The 24,786-nt window shown below is 41.0% G+C and overlaps 1 protein-coding gene across 2 annotated transcripts in view; it reads right to left on the bottom strand.

Annotated features, from left to right (window-relative positions):
- Positions 1 to 11,088, bottom strand: part of LOC134847678 (uncharacterized) — a 42,555-nt gene extending 31,467 nt beyond the window's left edge. Inside the window, exons 1-3 of one of the 2 annotated variants that reach the window (XM_063864844.1) lie at positions 10,940 to 11,088; positions 9,396 to 9,550; positions 8,045 to 8,400 (exon numbers count right to left, since the gene is read on the bottom strand). In XM_063864844.1, coding sequence (XP_063720914.1) covers positions 8,045 to 8,400; positions 9,396 to 9,510 — 471 coding nt within the window. In that variant the 5' untranslated portion in view covers positions 9,511 to 9,550; positions 10,940 to 11,088. Of the gene's footprint in view, positions 1 to 8,044; positions 8,401 to 9,395; positions 9,634 to 10,939 lie in introns of those variants that run through there. The other variant, XM_063864845.1, reaches the window with a different exon arrangement.
- Between the last annotated feature and the right edge of the window lie 13,698 nt (positions 11,089 to 24,786).

The following is a 24,786-nucleotide window of genomic DNA, read 5'->3' as shown; positions in this document are numbered from 1 at the left end:
ATGCCAAAGACACTTTACAAGCTTTCAGAAAAATAATTTCTAAAAAAAACACTCCTGAAAAACTTTGGGTTGATAAAAGAACACAATAAGGGGGAACTTTTAAAAAATTTTGCAAGGAGAAAGACATTGAAGTTTACTCAACAATGAGTGAAACAAAAGCTGTATTCTTAGAGAGAGCAATTCAATCTTTAAAACTTATAATATATCGTTACATTGAAGATCATGGTGAAAAATTTGCCCCCAAATTGCAGCAATTTGTTTCTACATTGAACTGCAGCAAAAATCGATCAATTGGAAAATCTCCCAGAGATGTGAAAAACAGTGATTTTTTTTATCAATATTGTATAACAAATCATTCAAGAAATATACTAAACCAAAATTCAAAATTGGAGATAGATTTAGAATTTCGAAAAATGATATTCCGTTCCGAAAAGGATACAAGCCACAGTTTACAGATGAAATTTTATGAAAAAGAGCTGAGAAAATGTTCAGATTAAAAGTAAGTCATTTTCAAATTTGAATTTCTATCAATCAGTTGTCATGGATTCTTTTACTATTGCGCTAGTTTCTAATGCTTCTTTTAATTGTTATCCGAATAACAGTCTCAGTTCCTTTACAAACTTTCTACCGGAACAAATACATCTAAAAGGAGAATGGGAGGTTGCTATTTCAGAAATATCGTACCCTTCTTTGTACCAAGCGTTACAGAGGGAAAGTTTACTTTCGTAGATGGACGAGAAAATCCTGAGGAAAAAAGAAAGATTCAACCGATGCATGTTGAACCTGGATTGTATCCAAGTGTTGTTGATATAGTTGTAGCCATGAATGACAAAGTTCGAAAACGTATAGGCACACAAAAATATGAATATAACGCAATTTATGTATCAGTAGATAAGATTACACAAAAAGTTGCCATTCATTTACCTGAGGATCAATCAGTGTTTATAATTCAAAAAGCTGATTTGAGTCACATTTTTGATTGTGATTTAGAACAAAATCAGACAGGTGTTATAATGAAAGGAAAAGGACCACATTATCCTCAGTATTCTTACGACATTATAAGAATACATCCCTAATTATTTATAGTGATATTATAGAATATAATATAGTAGGCGATACAAAAACTCCATCACTGCGTTGTATTCCTTTCATTTCCAAAGTTAAAAAATGCAGACATAATATCTACAGGACAGTACATGAACTATCAATCCTTTACAAATCTACAATTTAAAAAATTATTCAAAATTCTTTCCACAGCATAAAAATAGAATTAAGGGATACTACAGGTGAAAAAAATCCTTTTGTGTCCGTAGGAATTACACGAGTTGTTCTCTTGTTTCGCAAGATTTCGGATCATCATTTTTGATTGATACTTCATACGAAATGGTTGCTCGAAGTTCAGCTAATTTTCCTATTTTTCATGGACATGCCAGACAGCGTGGAAGAGGTTTTGGTGCTCTTGCACAAACTCTTGGGAGAATTGCAATTCCCTTTATTCAAAAATATATGGTCCAGCTGCAAAAAGAATCGGAGCAGATTTATTTGAAATTGCCGCTCCAGAGATTGGGGAAGTTGTCAGTGGACGAAAAAAACTCAAAACGTTTGCAAAAGATGTTGGAACAAAAACAGTTCAAAAACAGCTGGGAGGTGGAAAAAAGAAATCCAAGCGTAGAACAAGAAGAACCATTTCTCGAAAAAGTAATTCAAAAATCAGTCGCTCTCGCAAAGACATTTTTGACAAGATAAAATGAGTGTAAATCAAAGTAGTCATTTTCGGTACGGAGCGTTTACAAATTCTTCTTGGAGATTTTTGATGAAGTCCCAGTTTTGGAAACAATAAATTCATCATACACACAAGAAGTATTTCCCAGTACTTCTCTTGATGAAAGCAGTATTGAGTTTGAATTTGAGGAGGACCGTAATCTTTATTTGGATATGCGCGATACCCACCTCAGTTTAAAGCTTCAATTATTCAAAGGAAGATTCTTTGAAACATTTAAAAAAGAAAAAGCAGAATATAAAGCAAAATCGGAGGAAGATTCAGATGAGTAACCACAAACTTACTTAACTTATGTAAACAATCGACTACATTCTCTATTCTCCAATTGTGAAGTTTATTTTAATAATACAATGGTTTACAACGACAATGGATTATATCCTCATAAAGCACAAATATCCAACGAATTCAACCCGTCGGCAATGAGTAATAAAGGAATACTTGCTCGTCATGGGTATAGTTTCTAAGAATATCCAGAAGCATTTCATATGTATCAATTCACTGATAGAGCAAATGCTTTAGGATCAGGGATAACTTTTTCACTTTTGGCAGGGTAGCCATTGACTTGTTTACTTGTGAAAAATTATTGATACCAAAAACCAACGTTCGAATTAAACTTATTCGAGCTAGACCTAATTTTTACATGCTGTCTGATAATCCAAATGTTAGTCTGAACATTGTCGATTGTTCACTGTTTACAAGAAGAATTTTAGTAGCTGAATCTAATCATCAAAATTTGCAAAGGAATCTGGAAAGGCGACCTGCTCATTACAATTACATGGAAACTATAGCAAGAACCTTTATCATTCCATCTCGTCAAAACCAGTTTATTCAGGAAAATGTTTTCAATAATGCCCCAAAAAGGATAGCTGTTGCAATGAATACAAATTCGGCTGTTGCGGGATCTTTTCATGAAAATCCTTTCAATTATCAACAATTTCATTTAAGAGAGCTTAGAATTTTTCGGGGTGGAAGAGCAATTATTTCATAAGATACAACTTCTCCTTGCCGTCCCTATGTTACAACAATGAAAGCAATGCAGTTTAACAAAGATTTTCCAGCTCTTCCAATGGAAAATTTTCAAAATCACTATATTCTAGTTTTCGACTTGACTTCACTGCAGGATGCAGCTGAACAGATGCATTATGCAAAATTTAGTGGAGAAAGCTTGAGATTAGAAATGTTTTTCCAATTTCCCTTGGAGCAAGTAACGGAAGTGATAGTCTTGGGAGAAAGACTATCAAATATTCAAAATGACAAATTCGGAACAGTCGCTAAAAATGTTTAAATTTTATGAGTTTTCAGGTTCCTATAAAAATATTGTAACTTTTTTGGGACTTTTCTTTATTATAATCTCTGTACTATCTATTTTGTTTCTCTTCAGACCTAAAGCTCCAGAAAGAATAGAGAAAGAATGCTGTTTAGTTGAAAACCCGAGACACTTCAACCTAGACTGTATAACAGTGTTCAATAAACTTTGCCCACTACTTAAAGCTTGTGTATGGGACTTTGTTGATTCAATTCCTAAATGTGTGTAAATCATTATTTTTTCATTTTTTAACCTAAAGTACACTATCAAACTATCAATTTCATTTTTAGCTGTAAATCAGCCTACAATTGCAAAGATGGATAATTTTTCACTTTTGCAATTTATTGAAAGAATTCCAGAGCTCAGGTTCAAGTACATGGGATCATACCCTTCTGATACAGTACCTCAACTAACAAAATACTCTTTTGCAATTATTAACTCAGCCCCAAGCAATGATAGAGGAGAACACTGGATTATTATTGCTCGACTGGATAAAAGCTACTACTTTGCAGATTCTTTGGGAAGAAAGAGATCAACTTACCCCTTTTTGACGAAAAAGTTTCCACGAATGGTTTCTCGAAAGCTACAGAAGACTGATAATTTGTGTGGTTTCTACGCAATTTATTCAGTGTAAATTAACTTTTTAAATTCCTTAAATTTTTTACGAAAACTATCTTAGCAACTAAACCCTTTGATTAAATACGGAGAATGGTGATAAAATATGGATGTTGTAGTCCACCAATTGAAAGAATTAACGATAGAGTATATAAATTTACAAAACTTGTAACCAACTTCTAGTAAATTGTATAGTTTTCTTAAAAGTTTACTCTGAGAAAGATGGAAAAATTATTACACAAAAATATCAGACCCAAAAAAATTATGATACTATATTTTTCTCTATACTTACTATAATTTGGAAATTTCAAAAATTTTTTAAAGATTTAAAACAATGTGATGAATGAGAACTGAAACGAATCGTAGCAAGAAATATGACAGAATAAATAAACCAGTTGAGGTAAAAATAAGTGAGATAATTATGTGAAAAAAGATAAAATAAGTCATAAAGTTAATAAGTGTAATGAACCTGTCATCCGTTCTCCAGATAATCTGGGGAAAAAAGATTAAGTGGGATATAAAAGTAATCAACCGTGAGGAGCTGTCAAAACTCCCCTGATATCCCGTGGAGCGGAATAACTAACCTGTCAAAGATAATCCCCTCTTGACAATTTTCCCCAGAAAACCTGAGGGAAAATAAATAACATGAAATGAGAAATTAAAAGATTCTTTCGAGAAAAAAAAAGTATTCTGTGATATATTAGTTTATGATCCCATACTCAAAATCGAAACTTTATTTTTGTCGAAACTTACCATCTGAAACTTACCATCCAAAAAAAAACTTTCGATTTTTTAATATAAAAATCTTTTTTCAATATAAAAATGTATTTGCAAGTAAGACTTAAAAAATATTTCAAAAAACTTTCTGAAACTTACCATACCGAATTTATGTAAGACAAGTTAGCCCTTTCATATCACAAATCGTAGAAGTTGACTAAGAAACGCAAGTTGTGGCAAAAACCGAGCTCAAAAAATTCGGGCGACAAAAATTTTTCTGACTCTTACCATCTGAAACCTCGTATCTTAGTACATTGGGAAACTTATTCCTTATCTTAATACATTGGGATTTTTATAGCCTATGTTAATACATAGGGTGCGGACCGGATACTCTATAGCCTATGTTAATACATGGGGGCCCGCACAGCATACCCCCCCCCCCCCCCCCCCCGACTGAACTGCCCCATTATATACTACTGACGATCACTAGATGATTTGACCGCGGGCATGCAAAAATCTAGATGTCGGACCCCCCGGGACCAAGTGATAACGGTTCCCCGAAGTCCAAATGGCCCTATCAGACTTCGGTAACTAGCGGTTGGAATGGAACTAAAATATAGTATGTTATAGAACTAGTTGAGGGAAGCTGTTCTCTATGCAAATAGTCCCCACCCCGACTTCCGGAAGTCGTTTATTGGACCCCACTGAACGCAGGGAGCTATAACTTAAGGACATTATAGGTAGTAACGAGATACATCATGTAGTATAATTTGAACCATATCCGGCGGTTGAACCTGAAGTTATTAGCACTTGGAAAAATTACCCCTGAAACCGGAAACAGACAATTTACGCAAAAAATGACCGGGGGCATATTGATTTCATGGCGGCGATAGGCAGTTCAACTCAGCCTCGAAAAAAGACCCCTTGTGAGTAAAATCCCTCCGACGGCTCCTTCCGGTGTTTATAGCTTTTTCCCGTAAAAAGTGATAATGGACAAAATAAAACGAAACTTGGTAGGTAGGACTCCTACGGGATTCTAAAACTGAATGTAGGAGATTGACCCCGGGGTGACCTCTCACTGACCTTTGGGCGTTTAGGACCAAAATTGCATAAAAAACCTCGGGATTAACACCGGAAAGGGGCGTATTCATTCGACTCCAACCCTTGGGAACGGCAATTGGTCACCTTACTAATAATTGGGAGGGAACTTACATATTGGGAAGTAAATGAGAAGCTGAAAGAGATATAACTTATACATTGTATGATTAAATTAGTGGAATCAATTAAAAAGAGCTTGGCAAATATTGGGTTCAATTTAGCTTGGCGAATGCACTATTTAAAAAAACTCAATCTGACTAAACAAAAATAGGTCGCCTAAATAGTATGAACGAAAGGAGTATTTACTCAGCTACCCGGACGTGGCTTTTTGACACGACTCGGCCCCTATTAAGCGAATTACGTTCCCCTGATAGCTAGAAGTTCGGAATTTGAATAGAGTGTAGATCGGAATTGTAGTTGCTTAGAATGAGTTAGCAATCCAGAAAAAGGGTCTTTCCCTACCCCTTGGAGGTCGGAACGTTAATGGGATAATGAAATAAAAACCTTGGGAGATTGATGAATTAAACATAACTCAGTGTCGAGGTGAAATTGGACTTGATATTTGCACAACTTAATTAGAGACACCTATATTGAACTTGAAATTTATGACTAGTGTCATCAGAGGAAGAATGTTGTTAAGACTTTGCGAAATGGGTACCAAAGTAAATGTCATGACTTGTACGGACGACATAATTCAACTATAACTAAAACTCAAATAGACAAACATTATAGAGAATAGCAACCAGCCTACCCTTAGGCAGAACAGTGTGAGTTACTAGTGAGTGTAGTTGGTTCTCAGTTACTTAGAGAACAATTGTGCCGTGAGAGCGAGCGGTTGGTTCTCAGTTAGTTAGAGAATCAGGAATTGCGAAGTAAAGAGATCAGTCAAAGTACCTCAAAGAAATAGTTATCGTTAGTGACACTATTAAATTTGCAGGTCGGACTGAGTAATAGTGTGGAATGACTGTGGGTAATTCAATAATTAGGATTCTGTAAAGAAGATAGAATTGTTGGCTAAATTATTTGGAATTTGATTTGCAATTAGGCAATTGTGTTAATTGATCGCGGACCTTTTCCTTTTGGTTAGATTACTAGATTGTACTCGGGCCGCCTAGAGCCTTCTGTATTTAGACCAATATTTATCTGAATGAAATTAATTACTACTGGAAATTCTTGCGATCGGCGAGAGTGTTCGAGACAGCCTCAAGAGCAGCTAAAAAAAGGGGCAACTAACAGAATACAGTACAGAATAGTTGCCACAAACTTAAACCTTTCGCAATTGTGGATAGTAGTGAACTTCGGTCGCCCCGCTAAATTCATTACCAAGGGGACCACTTTGCGGCGCCGTTAATTTAGAGTGGGTGAACGGACCTAGAGAAATAATCCCCGAAATCTACAAAACACTACATCAGAATATTTGAATGGCAGTTGGGGTTTTCAGGGTTTCACAACACTGTTTCACTTCACCAATCAAATAAAGCAAGACTGCTTGTATATCGTAGCTAATCACTGAATGTTTTAAATGCAGTTTAAGACCAATTCAATTGACTTTGATTGAAAATTGGACAAGTAATTTTTTTAATTTTCTTTTCTTCTTTATTATATGTTATTTCTAAAATGCAAAGAACAATTTAGCGTCTGGTATCCTGATAATAAGATTAGATTGCCTTAACTTGATTTAGAACAATTCATTCTGTCGCTTGCGAGTGTTTTAAGAGCGCAACTTATTGCGGTTTAGTTATCCCAAAATGGCCAAATTGCCTATTTGAAAATCATCATATCCCAAAAAAAAAGATGACGACTGGTGAAAATTTGTTTTATATTTGAGCTATAGACAACAATATCTTTCAGATGGTAGGAAAAAATTTTAGTCATGTTCTTCGAAAGTTGGATCAACAAGAGGTCTCGTATCAGGGCAGTGCTTGCAGTGTCTGAATCAGCGACTGCTTTTTTAAAAAAGAATCTTAAAAAAAAACAAAATTTCTGAGCAGTTTTATTTTTTGAGAATCTACCCTCAGCAAGCAAAATCCAGTCAAGTACAACGTACTATTTGGGTTTATTGAGACAAGGTTTGGATTAGTTTATTCGCATTTAATTCGCATTGTTGAGTCAAAGCCAAAACTGTAAAAATTGTTTCGTTAGAAAAAATGTTTCGTCGAAAAATTACCCAAGCGAAAAAAATTCCACAAGTTGATCAAAACTTTAACTGTCTATTAAGCTCTATTGAAAAAAGTTTGCGCTATTAAAAGAACTTAATAAAAAAGTCAAACAAATACTCTATTTTTTTTCTCAAAAGCTATCCCTACACGCGCTATTTCAAGTAAAAAAAAGTGATGTATTTTGCATAGTTTTAAATGGATTAAACAGCATGCCGCAATTCACTTTTAGGGTTGGTCGGCCATAAATAGGGCTAAAAAGGGAAAATTCATGTGTTTAAGGACCTTACCACTGAGAGACGTGGAAGGAGGGTTTGACGTAAGTTCTCTATAAATATGCTTAACAGTGACAAAAGAATTCTGGAAACTAACATCCCATTTCGGGGGCTCTTCATCATCTGATGCTTCCGGGGTAATAGGAAACTCCATCTCTTCATCCATGTCATCGATCTTTGTAGGGCTCTTTTCGGACAAACGAGGAAGGGTTTTGGGGGTCTTTTCGGACTTACGAGAACGGACTTTGGGACTCTTTTTCGGTGCACCGGGAACTGACTTAGAATTTTTTCCAGATGTTAGGGAAGGTATTTTTGGACTCAGACTGGTTGTATTGGCAAGCGATTTTAGGTCCAGGTTGTCGAGAAAGCGAGGGGGGATGACTCCGGCGCCAGGCAGTTTTGGGGAGAATCTGATCTTGAGAATGTGCAGATGTTCGCACCCCTCGAGAGCGGCTAGAATCAAAGCGAGAAGGGTTACACCTGCCGAAATGAAGACGAACAATAATCAGGTCCGGGTTTAGGGCGTAGGGGGGTTCGGGTTCGTGAGGGCGGTGCCCCTTTTGATTCAATTTTATCCATACGCCATTTTTGGTCAAAACCGCCCAGAAATTGCCTAAAAACTTCGTTTATGCCTAAAAAGTGTTCAAAAAAGTTTTGCAAAAAAAGGTCAAACTTTTCAAGAACTCAACTTCATCGGCGAAAAAGATGGTCGACGACGCAACATACGAAAACTGGTGTAACAATTTTTTTTTCACCATCCATAGTTTGAAAATGTAGCGGAAACTATATTCTGAGCTCATTATTTGACCTACAACAGACTTTTATTAACACTCTCTTTGCTAATCCTGTTTTTATCTATCGGAGAAGGCTCTAACTTGGTGTGAAAAATGGCAAAATATACAAAAATTGGATTTTTTCCATTCTCCCCACAACGCAGAGAACTTTGGCCTTTGAGTTTCAATTTTGAAAACTACCTAAACTTAGTGAAAATCTAATCATGAAATTTTGAATGCTGAACAAATCAATAACTATTCTGATAATAATCAATTCATATCAGATACTATTTTCTTCATAGCTGATAAGGAGAAATCCCTAAAAATATGCATAATCCTAAAAAAATAGATACTATGCAGTGGGGTGAGGAGTAAAAAAGCTTTGAAATGTTTTTATCGAATAATTCGAAAGAAAAGTCGAAAGTAAATCGGCAAAAAAGAGGAATTTAGTCAAAAAGGTGGCCTTAAAATGGGGATCTCTTCAACTATACCCCCTTGCAAAAGTGGGGAGATTTTTTGCTAGGTACAAAATGTATATATGCTTAACCATTGAAATGTATATGCTTAACCATATGCTTAACCATTGAAAACGTATATATTCTTCTTTATAATGGTGGCAACTCGTTACTAGGCACCCCAAGGGCGACAATAATTAAAGAGATCCAAATCTATTACCGAGTAAGTCCCGTGGTTGAATGATCTTCCTCTTGTTTTTGATGGTGTGCATGAATAACTCGAACAGAAACTTGTGCACCAGAGTCTCTGCTATTCCCGCCAACATCACCGGCATCCTTACCTACCCTCTTTTTCGTCTCTCGCTTCACAAAACTCTAAACACCCAACTCCAAAATTTTGTAAATTTTTTGACAAATTTCGAACTTTAATTCTAACTAGATGTAAGGTTTTCGGTTAAACTAACGTTAAATTTATGGTTTTTGGCCGATTTTAAAGTTAAATTCAAACTAGATATTAAATTTTCATTAAACTTTCAAGGTTGAACTTTAACATAAGTTATGATTTTTGGCCAATTTTAAAGTTACATTCAGACTGGCCTGGTTTTTAGCAGATATCGATGTTAAATTTACGCTTATATTAGGTTTATTGGCCAATTTGAAAGATAATTTCGAACACTAGATTTAAGGTTATTACCCGCACCGAAGTTTCTCGGAAAAAAATAGATTATATTGAGAAAATATTGCCGAAAAAATTGCCATTATAATCGATTATGTGTAACCAATTTAAGCAACATTTTCTATAATAGAAAGAAAATAGATTATTTTCATCAAGAATATATTGCCTTGTAATTCCACTAAAATGTATTTTTATCTCCACATAATCTCAATAAAATCTAATTTTTTTTGCCCTGAAATCACCGTGAAATTGCAATAAATTGATTGCTTTCGCCATAAAATTGCAATAAAATCTTTTGTTTTTGCCATAAAATTGCAATAAAGTCTATTGTTTTCGCCATAAAACCGCAACAAAAACTAATGCTATCGCCATAAAATTGACTATGTTGTCAAAACAATTGATTAAATTGTCAGAAGAACTGATTTTTTTCTTCGTAAAAGCATGCTAATTGAAAACTCAATGCAAAAGTTGAATTCAAACCAAACGACACAAATCATGAAAATCATCAACATAAACAAGATTTTCGGCACGAAAAACATGCAACAAAAATACCAAATATCATCATTGTAAATCAGATTTTGTGCAAAAACATCTGTACAAACTCAAGAATATTGTCTAAATAAACCAGATTTGAGCTCGAAAATATTCAATGAAATCATAGTAAATCATTATTGCAAATCAGATCTTGGGCAAAAATTTATAAAAACAAATGATTAAATGGGTCAATGTAAATCACATTTTGTGCCCAAAAATATGCAACAAAAATGTAGAAAATCATTGTAAATCAGATTTTGTGCAAAAAAAATTGTAAAGATTCTAGAAAAATGTCAATATAAACCAGATTTGAGCTCGAAAATATGCAATAAAATCATAGAGCCACTACGTTGCTCAGTGTGTTCTCATTCGTCATCCGGATGTTTTTGAGGTATGATGTAATTTCAGTGCGGGTAATAACCTGTACCTGCGGGTTTTCTCATTTTTCAGATCTTTGATCGTTTTGTAAATATTGTAAAAAAATTTAATCCTGATTAACAAAATGTGCGAAAACGCTTGAATTAACATTTTAAATTTCTTATAAATTCAGTTACGTAATCACTTGGGGCTGAGCTCGAGTGGTCAGTTGTCCAGTTGTAGTCAATCAGTTCCAAAATGCTGTCAATTTTTATCTAGAAAAAATTCATCTTTAAATATAAAATGAAACGTCGTTTCCATACATCATTTCTAACACGAAAACGGATCGTCTCTACTATACCATTACTGTCTAATAATAAAAATCAAGACCAAATTTGATGGGGGTATAACAGGCAAAACCCCAATTCACGAAGCAAGAGTATGGCCAGCAAAGAAAAGCCAATTGAGATGTGTGCCAGTCGGTCATAATTGGAAGTTTGACCTTGAGAGAAGCAAAAAACACTTGATTTTGGAGTGAAATTTAATTTTTCAAAACTTCGAATGGAGCCTGTCATGCACGATTTTCTCGCGATAACTGAAAATCAAAAAAGAGAAGTCAGAACAATCAAGTGACAATCGCGGGAAAGTTGCTAGAAAAAATCAGTGGGAAATTGCTATTCGCAATTTCAGTAGCAATAATAATCTAGAGTAGAGCTGTCCCATCTGAAACAGAGAGGAGCGCATTCCCACGAACTGGATTGTTGTGATTGGAGTACTATTATTAACTGGACCAGAGTGAACCTTCGGTGGAAAGGTGGACAGCTAGAGTGTCCCAAAGGTTCACGAGAACTTGCAGTCTAGAGTATAAACTTGTTTTTGTTGTTAAAACTGACAGACATTAAACTCATCTTAGTTACCTTATTGATTCTTGAGTTAATTGCCGACTGGATTATTTCCCAATTCTTGAGCGTGCTACTATGTGAGTACACATTTAAATTATAGAGTGTATACTGTGATTGTTATGTTGAGGTAAGGCGAGTTTTAGGTTGATCCATCTGAAATGGATCAAAGTTCCACTGTCTAATAAAAAGTAACTTAACGGATTGTTCCGACCCGGTTTTTAACGGCGTTCATGTATTTTGGGTATTTTGAGACCTAAGTATGGGGACGTTCTTAATTCTAGAGTGGGGGGATATTTTGGTAGTAGCCTTAAGCAGTAGCGGGTCGTAGTCTCATGTCACAAGCGAACCGAATTGGCTCCGACTGATTTGAGGTGGAAAAACACAAGAGATAGTGTCCCTGACTCTTGAGCCAATAGTTATAGGGCCTATTTTTCTTAAGCCTCATGTGTGACTGCAGTAGACGAATGTTACATAGTGTTTTTATGGCGCTCCTGGGTGTTTACGACATCAAGACTACGGAGTCAAACCCACTTGAGACAGCTTCGGGCTGAATGCCCATTCTAGAGTACCGGCGGTACGGTTCGACAGGAACGTGCAAACCTTCCGGTTGTACCGTGATAGCTTTTTAAGAAAACTCGAGAAAATTTCCTGGTACGCTCTCCGAACGAGGCTTAGCTAACCGAGTAAAGGGGGGCAACTAGGGGGACAAAAACACGAGCAAAAAGACAAAAAGCGAAACAAAAACCAAAAAATAATAGAAAAAGGAACAAAAACCATAAAACGAAAAAAGACAGTGACTTTGACACCAGATCAGTTGGATCAAACCTTTATATTAATTAAAGAGTATACCCATACTGTTTTACAAGTTCGATCGTTTCGATCAACCTAGCAATTTAACCCAGTAACCTTAATAAAGTGCCCGAGTGTGGGGCGTTGTCAGGGGTTTTCAGATAGCTTGGAACTTAGCTGGACTACAAGGAGACCTGACTGGAAGAGGTGACCAGCCGAGTAGGAAGGTAGTTCAGAATCACTTGAGCTGAACCAATAGGAGACTCGACTGGAAGAGGTGACCGGCCGAGTGGGAAACTGGTTCAGGAACACTTGAGCTGTACCAATAGGAGACTGGACTGGAACAGGTGATCAGTCGAGAAGGAAAGCAGCCAAGAAGGATTTGACAGTTCTCGAGTTCCCAAGTTGGGCACAACGGGTATCGTTAAAATCCACATTACATTATAGGAGATGAGTGTAAAATTGGATAAGCGAAATTCCCCCTGTTTTGAGGAACGTTTTTACTTAAGCAGGCCTGGAAACAGGTCTACGGTTTTCTCTTGAGAGGTCTAGCACCCGGCGCTTAAGGTAATTTTTAGGCTTAAGAAGGGGGGCTAGAAAGGGGGGAGGTTAGAAGGGGGGTTGGTTAGGTTAGAGGTGAGCGGTTGTAAATTGTAAAAAGGGGGGGAAACTAGAGTAACTAATTAGTCGACATCGTGGATTTAGTTACATTAGACATAACACGCGTTGGTAATAATAGGTGGATATCCGAAATTTAACTAGAGTTAAGACTGGTACGCTGGTTGGTTTGGTAGGGGGGACCGTATATAGACAGCTTTTGTGACACCCCATAAGATCACTAGTGGGGGGAGGAAAACGCGTGGCAATTAGGTACCAGACATTTTTTTTTGACGAAAGGTAGACATTGGTCACCTTTGAATTTCAGGTGGGCTCATTTTTCTGTTTTTATTACTTCTTCTAACTTGGATTTTCTGTTGCATTTTGGTGAGGATTGGTGTTTGGTTTTATACGAACAGGTGATCACAAGATACCTGCGCACAGGTTTTGGTCTCAAGTTGCTTGGAACATTGAAATAGAAATAACCAAAAAGAAAAGGGGGGTCAGCACTTGGCTTTTAAGAGAGGGTTTTTGGGGAAATTTTACTAGAGCTTGAGTGGTGGTACAAGGTACGGTGAATCAAGAAGACCCTACAACAAAGAAGAGACAGATCCGATATCCAGACACTCCGTGACGAGTCTTGGGACAGTACCGAAGAAGTCTTGGGACAGAGCAGTCTGGGGACAGTCTTGGGACAGTGCAATACTGGGACAGTGTTGGACCAGAACAGTCTTGATACAGTCTCAAGGACAAGGGTCTTGGGACAGGGTCTTGGGACAGTGGTCTTGGGACGAGGGTCTTGGGACAGGGTCTTGGGACAAGGGTCTTGGGACAGTGGTCTTGGGACGAGGGTCTTGGGACAGGGTCTTGGGACAGTGGTCTTGGGACAGGGGTCATGGGACAGGGTCTTGGGACAGTGGTCTTGGGACAAGGGTCTTGGGACAGTGGTCTTGGGACAAGGGTCTTGGGACAGGGTCTTGGGACGGGGTATTGGGACGAGGGTCTTGGGACAGTGGTCTTGGGACAGGGTCTTGGGACAAGGGTCTTGGGACAGTGGCCTTTGGACAGGGGTCTTGGGACAGGGTCTTGGGACAGGGTCTTGGGACGGAGGTCTTGGGACAGTGGTCTTGGGACAGGGTCTTGGGACAAGGGTCTTGGGACAGTGGCCTTGGGACAGTAGTCTTGGGACACTAGCCTTGGGACACTAGTCTTGAGACAGTAGTCTTGGGACACTAGTCTTGGGACAGTAGTCTTGGGACACTAGCCTTGGGACACTAGTCTTGGGACAGTAGTCTTGGGACAGTAGTCCTGGGACACTAGCCTTGGGACACTAGTCTTGGGACAGTAGTCTTGGGACACTAGCCTTGGGACACTGGTCTTGGGACACTAGCCTTGGGACACTAGTCTTGGGACAGTAGTCTTGGGACACTAGTCTTGGGACACTAGCCTTGGGACGGCAGTCTTGGGACACTGGTCTGGGGACACTAGCGGAAAGTACTGTGATAGTACCGAACAGTCTTGGGGCAGTAGGACGAAGCCTGGGACGGTACAAAGAAGAGTAGAGACGGTAATTGGAAATCTTGGGACGGCATAAAAACTGAAGTAAAATTACGACAAGTGTGTGTTTTAAGACAGAATAAGACTAATCGAAACCGGTACGGTTGGGACCACATTAAAGGAAGTTTTTCGGAGGTTTTAGAAAGAGAACTGGAACAAGGTTTTTAACACGTTGTACAGAATTTGTTTCCACAAAATTTTTATTCTTAGAATAGAATTGTGTATATAATAATATTGTAAATAAAAGCAATTGTAAATAGAAATAATGAGGCGGAGCAGGGTACCGGTAGCTGAAAAAAGACCTATCGAAGCAAAGTATAATTCATCGCTACGCAAAACAACATCAATGGGCCCGAAGATAACAAAGAAGAACTTTTCAGTTAACATGGTCAGCACAAGGAGTACAGCGGAGAACAGGGCAAAAGAGGGCACGGAGGGGGAACGAGTGGAACCCACCATCGAGATTGATCTAGAGACACCCGATCAAAGTGTAGATGAAACAGGGAAAATGGCGACGGAGTCAACTCCAATGCCCAATGCAGAAGAACCAAACCCGAAACCCATAGAGTTCTCACCCATAGACAATGCGGAAGATGCAATAGGCAACACCGAAGAAACGGTGAAAGAAGACTCTCAAGTAAAAAAGACATCTTTTACGGAAAAATTGGCAATGATGGTCGGAATAAAAACGAAAGAAAACGTGACTGAAGAACCAAAAGCTGAAAGAGCACGAACATTTGGGACAGTGAGCACGAAGACGACAGAAGCCAATCCAAGAGAGGAACAAGCTAAAGCAGAGGCTACGGCCAAAAAGAGACCGACGGCTGACCATGATGAGGCTACCATTGAGCTGGGTGACTTGATGGCGAAACTGGATCAGATTGACAAAAAACTAAAGCACAGTGAAGAGGACAGAGAGGTGATAAGAAAAGAATTAAGATACAACAAGCACGAGTATCTGGATAGTTATTTTAACCTGGCAAAGGCAACGGATGAGAGACTCAAGGAAATGTCAGATAAGGTAGAAACCACCAATGAAGAACGAGAGAAGAATATCAAAAAGGATATGCAACAATTGAAAAACCGATATGAGGATGTCAACAGCCAATTAGGTAGCCTGGAAAAGAGAATGGACACAATGAGCAAGAATCAGGCCGAAAGTTCGTGTGCAATACAGACGAAATTGGATGCAATCTTGAGAAATTCTACCTCACAGGAAAGACCGGCAGCGGATCGTACACAAGGCACCAGAGTTGACTTTGTGGAACCACAAAGGAACAAACGGCAATCGACACCGTTGTCCCTAACCCGGGATACGGTGAGCATAGCACCAACAGCTGCAAAAACAATAATGAAGAGTGCAACGTCGAATACAACGGCTGGTCCGGGGGACTCAACAGCTAACAGCAACGCAGGACCGGATGCTATGACATGGGCAAACACTTGGGAAATGATGAACAGGACTCTAGAGGCCTTCGCCACGAGGAACACTGACTCGAGCGACAGGAGAGAGGGAAAATCAAGAAAAACATTCAAAAAGCCGAAAGAATTCAAAGACGACTCCGATGGATGCATTGACACTTGGGTGGAAGTGATGAGATTACATCTAGAGCAAGACAACTTGAATGACGGAAGACAAGCATGTACAGCCATACTGAGCAACTTGGAAGGAACGGCCTTAAAATGCGTGGTCGCAAAGAAAGAAAAAGAACGCGACACCGCGGACAAGATCTTCGAGATATTACTGAATCGATTCGGGTCAGGCATGAAGGGTCACCAAGCGATGATGCGATTTGAAAAGAGAAGACAGAGGGACGACGAGTCAATAGATCGGTTCCTAGATGACCTCGAGAGCTTGAGAAGGAGGAGTGACCCAGAGGATTCGACAAACAGAAGGAACTTTAGCATTGCCTCGAAGTTCATTGATGGGGTAAAAAGTGATGACTTAAGGACAATGTTAGCAACATACTATACATTGTCGAAAGACAGCGCACCAACCCCAGAAGAAATGAGGCAAAAATCGAGGGAATACACGCTGATGAAGCCCAAGAAATATTCATATCCAGAGAATAGGAACACGCAAGGGGGAAGCCAACCCCAGAGGTCATCATGGTATAAACCTAGAGATGATATGGACAAGCGCAGATCATGCGCGAACTGCGGGTCAGCGGATCATCACGTGGCTGACTGCACAACGTACAAACAAGGCATGAAGAGCCTAGGATACGCACCGGATGAGGAGGACATGAGCCAGATGGAGGAACACGAGTACTACAATGGCTTAATCATCAAGATAGGCGCTAGATGCTTCTTCTGTAACCAGGAGGGGCACTTCAGAATGGATTGTCCCTTGTTCTGGGAAGCGGTCAAGGACCAGAATCACCCCAAACATAAGTTGGCATTAGCGGCGGTGCAGAATCAGCGGAATAGGCAAAACGAGTTTGAATCTAGGAACTTAGGAGCACCAAACACCGAATTGCCGACGAAAACAGTGAAAGCTGTAACACATGTTAACGGTGCGATAGAATCCGCGGCCGGGAACTCTCTAGAGATAAATTATGAGAAAGCGGCGACGGGAGCAATTGCCAAAGTGAAACAGGATCTGGCTGCGAAAGAAATAGAGCAACGACTAAAGCTGGAGATCGAAAAACAGAATTTTAACGAAGCATTAACCGGATCGAAACAAACACCAGAGGCTGTACCAGGCTCAAAAAAGACCGGGAATTGTAACACTGTGAAAATGGTGACAGGTAAACCTTTTGGAATATCGAAATTCGGAGCAAGAATAATGTCGATAATCACAGTGGGCGGCCACGAGGTAACCAGAAACTTGAGCGAGCCGAGCGACCAGACGATAATGCACATTGATGTGTATGCAGACTACTTGAGTGGAATAAGCCCACAAACGACTCCTAGAGCGCTGAGAGCACTACTCGTGAGAGGGGGCAGCAAGTCGGTACGTGTTGATAACAGATATACGGAGGCTTATGGTCCACACGAGGTGATGCTAAATATAGATGGGATTAACATCTATACCAAGACGATGATAACATGTGACGAAGACCTAATTGGGCAAATCTATGTAGGGAAAGAACAGTTGAAAGTAAGATCGATTGGACACTGCGCCATGCTTGAAGAAGATGCAATGCACATCGGGACGGAGGCAGATGTGACAGGGCACGTGCTAGACTTAAATGGCAAAAAGACTCAGTTGCGTGGATTACTTGACACGGGAGCAGTCTTGAGCGTCATACCAATTGAAACATGGGAAAAGATGGGCTTTGACAAAGGTGACTTGATAGACTCGAGAATACGGCTGTCAGCTGCAAACAAAGGGGCCCTTCGGGTGCTGGGCAGGACGCCGATAATAGCCCTCAATTTGGGGGAACGTAACCTGTGGATGAGCTTTATCGTGGTAGAAAACCTAGATGAATCTGACCAATTCATTTTGGGCAGAGACTTCATCAGGAATTTCGACGTAACGATTGATCTAAATAATGCAATGTTCAGGATACGGAACCCGGATAGGAGGTACGCAATCAAACCGGTAAATTTAATAATGGCAAATGAAAACAAAGCACCGGTATTCTTGAGTAGGAGAGTGAGGCTAAAAGCTAATAAAGCGGCAATCGTAAGCTTGAGGATGAAAAATTATAATGAACTAAGTGACAACAAGCAAGTGTGTATAGTTCCAAATCCCAATAGTCAAAGTGCTGCTGTTTTAGGAAGATCATTTTCGATAACGAAGAGCGGCCTCTGCGTCAGTGTCTTGTTGAATACCCTTGATATACCGATCACGATACAGAGAGGGAGGAAGCTGGGATATGCATTACCAGTTAAAACTCGATATGAAACGATTGAGAACTCAAAACAAAATGAAGTTGTTAATTGTCCCAATCACAGGGACAAAATTTGTATCTTGAGACGATTGCAGAAAATAAAAGATTCTTCAGGTCTTATTAAATCACTTAAGTCAGAAACGGACGATGGGCTCTCGAGCTGTTCGAACTTTCCAGAGCGACCCACACTAGATGAAATGCAAACTGATAAACCGGTTCTCCCGGAGATTGAACATTTGAGGGGCAAACTGAAAGATGAACAGCTCGAAGCCATCAAGGACGTACTAGAGCGGAACGAGGAAGTTTTTTCAAGGCATAAGGCGGATATCGGGTGTTGTAATTTTGTTGAGCATGAAATAGAACTTGAGGAAAACGCAGTACCACACAGGGAGGGGGCGAGGCGCATGACCCCACACAAATCGGACGCGTGTAGAAAAGAAATTAAGACGCTACTAGAGTATGACATGATAGAACCATCCAAGTCACCATGGGCGTGTGGAGTAGTGATGGCCAAAAAGAAAGGCGACCAGTTGAGGTTTTGTTGTGACTTTCGATACCTGAACTCCGTCACGGTGAAGGATGCCTATCCCATACCTAGAATTGATGAGAGCCTCTCGAAGTTAGGTGATGCAAAATTTTTTACGACTCTTGATTTAGGCTCGGCCTTTTGGCAGGTACCATTAAGGAAGCAAGACAGGGACAAGACAGGGTTCGCTCGCGAGTTGGGTCTGTTTCAATGGAAACGGATGCCGTTTGGACTCTGCAATGCCACAGCCACGTTTCAGCGGCTGATGGCACACGCGCTGATAGGCGTGACGAAGAAGTATGGCAACCTGGTAATGTGCTACGTGGATGACGTAGTAATAGCAACGCCAACACTAGAAGACCACATTGAGAGACTTGACGAGGTGTTCGCGTGCATGAAGAGATCAGGGCTGAAGTGCAAACCATCAAAGTGTGAGATACTCAAAGACTCAATAAAATATTTGGGCAGGATGGTAGACAAGCACGGCATCAGACCTGATCCAGACGCCGTGGAAGCAGTCCTAACCTGGAAATCACCGAAGACAGAGCACCAGCTGATGAGCTTCCTGGGTTTCGCCAACTATTATGTAGAATTCATCAAAGGCTATGCGGACAAGGTATACCCGATGCAACAATTAATGAGACACAAGGGCAAGAAGTTCACGTGGAACAACGCGGCAGAAGAGTCATTCCAGAGAATAAAGAAAGAGCTATGTGAGGCACCAGTACTAGGTATGCCAACTGAGAAGGGGATGTACGTGCTGGACACGGATGCGTCGGTAGTCGCGATTTCTGGGATTCTCCATCAAGAACAAGAATGGAATGGGAAGACAGTCTTGAGACCTATAGCATACGGGAGCAAAGTCCTAAGTGACACGGAAATGAAGTACGGAGCACCGAAAGCAGAGATGTTCGCAGTGGTCACCTTTGTCGAGAAATACAGAGCATACCTAGGCAGTGAGCCTTTCAAGCTGCGAGTCGACAACCGAGCACTAAGCTGGCTGAAAACGTACTCAATGGACCAGAGCTATATTGGGAGGTGGATAGTTCGCTTGGACGGATACAACATGATAATTGAGCTCAGAACACGAGATAAACATCAAAATGCCGACAGCTTGAGTAAGAAGACGGAGTTCTACGAGAGACAAGAACAAAGAGAGGCGGACAGACCTGAGATCAAAGATGGCTTCTCCTTCATGGACAAGGAAACGTACGACAGTCTTCTACTCATGAGATGGCTGAACAAATCAGGCAAACCGATTGAAGATCATCCCGAAATACCGAAAGAGCCTCTTGAAAAAACCATCTTGAAGAAAAGCAGGGGGATTCCGATAGGAATAATGCTCAAGTCCAAGATCGTGAGGGAAACGCTCAAGGCAAAAGGTTATGATCTCAACCAGGTAGAGGAGGGAACTGTCCGAATTGATGAAGACTTAATGAGGTTGCTTGAGAAACTATCAGATGATAAGCCCACGATCCAAGGGAAAGGCCAGGAAGCACCGGAACTAACTATACTTCGGAGAGAAGAAGCAATAAACAATACGGACTCCTCAAAAGGAAGCGTCACTGATAGCAAGGATGTTGTGCGATCACTAGTTGAGAAAATCCCCGATAATATTCTGGAGCAGACAAAAGTCAGGAGTAAGAAAGCGACATTCAGAGAAGAGGCTGAACACCTGGGACTAGATAAAGAGTCCGGGGAGTGGTCCAGATTCATGGAAGGAAAAGAAACCGGAGAAGGGAAATTGTCCGGGGAGCGTGAAGAATGGGATGAAGACTCGGATGAGAGCAGTGAAGGCCAAGACAGTCTGTGCATGATATTAGCGGAAGAGAAGATAAGACAACACGACAGGGAGTTACAGACGGATCCATCTTCAGGAACGTACAATCTGGAAATACAAGAGGTACGAGGTGGTGAAGAGCTCGAGAAAATAGCGGTTTCAAGAAAGCCATTTAGGGAACTATCGTGCAACTCAAACGTCAGAACGAATCTGGTACCAGAAGACGACATGAAAATCGTGAAAAAGATGATATGCGTGAAACTGAGTGATGACATCCACAACCCTGGTGAGATGAATGGACAGATCATGGCGCTAAAGGAGCATGTTAAGGCGAGATATAGGCTGTCGGACCTGATAAGGGCACAAAAAATGACAAAATGACAAGTAATCTCTCAAAATGGATCCAGTCGGGGGTCAAGGAGAAGGGGGAACTTGAGGAAGACAGCTACAAGATCTTGAGCCAGTTTTATAACGAAAAGAAAGACTTACTTTATCACACAGCTGATGGAGTGGTAGCGTGCAAGAGGAGAGATGAGGAAAAGGTACTACACAAACACAACCTCATCATACTACCGCAATTGTACCAAACGGAGGTGCTTTTCAGATCACACGACCAGATGGGCCACCAGGGGATAGATAAAGTACAACAAAGGATACTTCATAGGTTTGACTGGCCGGGAATGAGAAAAGCTTGCGAGAGATGGGTGAATGCCTGCCTAGCATGCCTTCAAGTAAAAGACCCAAGGAAGATGAAGTTTCCCCTCAAGTCTGTCGAGAGTTCGGAATTCAATGAAGTGGTGCAGATAGACCATCAGAAAATCTGCATGACGGAGTCGGGTTATAACCAAATACTAGTTATAATAGATCACTTCACAAAGTTGGCGGAAGCGGTTCCGTGCCAGACAGCCTCAGCCGAGGAGACATGTGATCACCTGATAACGCATTGGATATCGCGGTATGGTTGTCCAATGACTTTCCAGTCGGACAACGGCAAGGCTTTTGTGGGGGACTTGACAAAAGAATTGATGAAGAGATCACACATTGCTCAAGCACACTCGACGACCTATCATCCACAGACCAATGGGTTGGTAGAGAGACAGAACAGAACACTGGTCAACATGCTAAGGGTGTACTGCTCAAGATACATGACGGACTGGGACAAATACCTGCCACAGGTAGTAGGAGCCTATAACAGTACTCAGCACTCAACGACGGGCATCAGTCCTTTCATGATGTTGACGGGCAGGGAAAGGGCAATGCCTCTAACATTCTTCTACCCGGCGTACGAGGGGAAGAGGACGCCGCCTCAAGCATACGTGAAGGAAGCGATCAAAAGACAACAAGAGCCAAACGAGCTATGTCGGAGAAACACGGCGCAAGCGCAAATGAGGCAACGCAAGAAATATGACGAAAAGATATTACAAGCAAAGCCATACGAAGTGGGCCAATACGTGTGGGTCATACCGCCCAAGGGAACAAAGAAACTACTCAAGAAGTGGAGAGGACCGTTCATGATAACGGAAGTACATCAACAAGGACGGTTCTATCGCTTGAGTACTGGGCGAGCAGCACATTACGAAAATCTGAAGCCTCACGTTCCGTCCCCGGAGGACTGGTGCCTACCAAAAGACATGGAGGGTCTTGAGTACCTGGTGGTAGAGCCAGCGTGTGAAACGAATGAGAAAGGCACTAGAGAGAAAAATGATGGTAATGAGAACTTGAGTTTGGATGACAACGAAAGGATAGGAGTGGAGTCTGATGCAGGTTCATTTGTAGAAGAAGACTGGAACGACCCGGAGCAAGACGAGGTGCCGAAGTGGATGGAGCCGGATCGACCAACACCACCGGAAACCAGGAATGGCAATCGTAAACGCACAGGCATGAGGTACGACAGGTACGGGGATGACTTCTTGATCGACAAGATACAGCCAGACAAATTGGGCGAGGAACTACTAAGTGCAGGCGAACTGGAAGCCGGAGAGGAATGGAAGGTTATTGACGATGGTGGACATTATCCGCAGGATGATTACTCGACGCCAGAATTGGAAACGGATCTCGAACAGAGTGAGATAGAAAGGAGGGAGAACACGAACTTGAGGATTCTAGAGTGGATGCGTGATGTCAAAAACGAGAGCCGCGAAGGACAAAGCATTCAGCAAGTCGATGTATCAGCAGCAAATTACATGAAGACAGATGACCCTCTTTTCGGATGGAAAGCAACAGACAGGCCACTGGACATTCCTAAGGACAATTCAGACCCGACAACATCGACGGGGACGTCGATAAATATTTTTGTCCGGGGAGTGGGGGTAGGACTTACCCACACCGAAAATTTGATGATAAAGAAGCTCAAGGAAGTGAGGGAAACAAGCGGATTGGAACTGGAGGAAGAAGAACCAGAGCCTACCATAGGTCGGAATTTCAAAACGAAATTCGAAATACCCAATGAATACTCAGAGAACATCATGATAACGGATAGCGACTTCATCCTGTCAAACAGGACCAGCGCGATCTGCATCACGGCGGACATGAGTTTCAAATCAAGATTGGAAGCTGACTTCAAAAGAGAGTACCAGAATGTAGAGTTTCTGTTCAGACAGAGACCAGGACTGGGAGGCATGGCAGCGCTTCCACCGTCAGTGGCACAAGTCCCGGGCAAATATCTCTGCTTCCTAGTAACGAGAGTCAATGACAGGAACACAATTGATCCCGAACACGTGATATTGGCACTAACAAGATTACGAGACTTCATGATTGAAAGAGGGATAACAGAGGTCTCGATGCCGGTGTACGACCCAAACAGGGGCAAACTGAGCTCGAGGGAATTGTACGCTATCCTACATGTAGTCTTTGCAGAAACTGAGATAATGGTGTATCTTCACAAGAAGTACTACTTGAGCATCACCTGAGTCGGGTATATGGAGGTATCGAGTCGGGTGTTGAGGAGGAGTCTTGAGTCAGGTACTGGGGTGCGGCGCAGGTAAAGGAATCTTAAGATGTGATTGGCATGACAATTGAATTTTTAAAAAAAAAAAGAATTAACGGTGCTAAAACATAAGATGAATCTGCATGTTTTTAAGGAAATTCCAATTGAATTGTTTTAAGTGATATGAAAAGGATAAGATTTTAACCATACTGATAGAAGGGGGGTCTCTAGGTTAGGAACGTGACATGTTAAGCTTTAATATGCTTTCTGTTTTCAGATCAAGTTTGAAAAACAAATTTGAAAATCCAACTACACTCAAGTGAGAAACAGAAAGAGAAATTTTGATTGAACACGCGATAATCCGCACCTACAGCAAGTACTTGCAAGAGAACATTTCTAGAGAATTCTTGAGTTGGGTAATACTTGAGTCGGTTAGGTAATTCTTGAGCTGGTTAACGCATACGTTGGGAAGGTAATTCTTGAGCTGGTTAACGCATACTTACATACATCCCGAAGTTACAAAGAATGGCAGACCGATACTGGAAATCCATGGCCGCGGCCCTGAAGAAGCCCACTCTTGATGAGCTGTACAGACGCCTGAGAGATCTGGACTACACCCAGATAGACGAGAGGTTGGCGGTAATGCTGAATGCCATCCTCCAGTTGGAAGACCAGGGTGAGTGCAGGGAGTCTGCGACGGAGGCTGTCCTGATGATCGGCTACACCACCGAGGGTGTATCAAACCAAGAACAGACCAGATGGTTGTCTTGGAATGTAGATGGAGGAGTAAGGGGCTTTGACTTGGCAAGAAATCCTGGCCTGAGTAACAACACCGAACACGGCGCAGGAGAATTCCCACTACCAACTAGGCCAACAGCAAGATCCACAGGCCAGAGCTCGAGTAAGGTGCCGTCGATGTCGCGAGCGCAACAGACGACCGAGGCATATCCGGATCTGGGTGTTCTAAAGAAAGAGCTCGAGAAGGCGCAGAAGGAAAGGAATAAGGCGAACCTCGATCGGGATCAGGCAAAGCTGGATCGAGAGAAGATTCAGCTGGAGAGATACCAGGCAGTCAACGAGCGAGATCAGACTCTGAAATTACTTGAGATGCTAAGAGCTGAACATCAG

Source organism: Symsagittifera roscoffensis, chromosome 6, assembly GCF_963678635.1.
Source record: "Symsagittifera roscoffensis chromosome 6, txSymRosc1.1, whole genome shotgun sequence".
Taxonomy (NCBI): domain Eukaryota; kingdom Metazoa; phylum Xenacoelomorpha; order Acoela; family Convolutidae; genus Symsagittifera; species Symsagittifera roscoffensis.
Note: the sequence above shows the minus strand (reverse complement) of the source record. Positions and strands in the feature narration are given on the sequence as shown.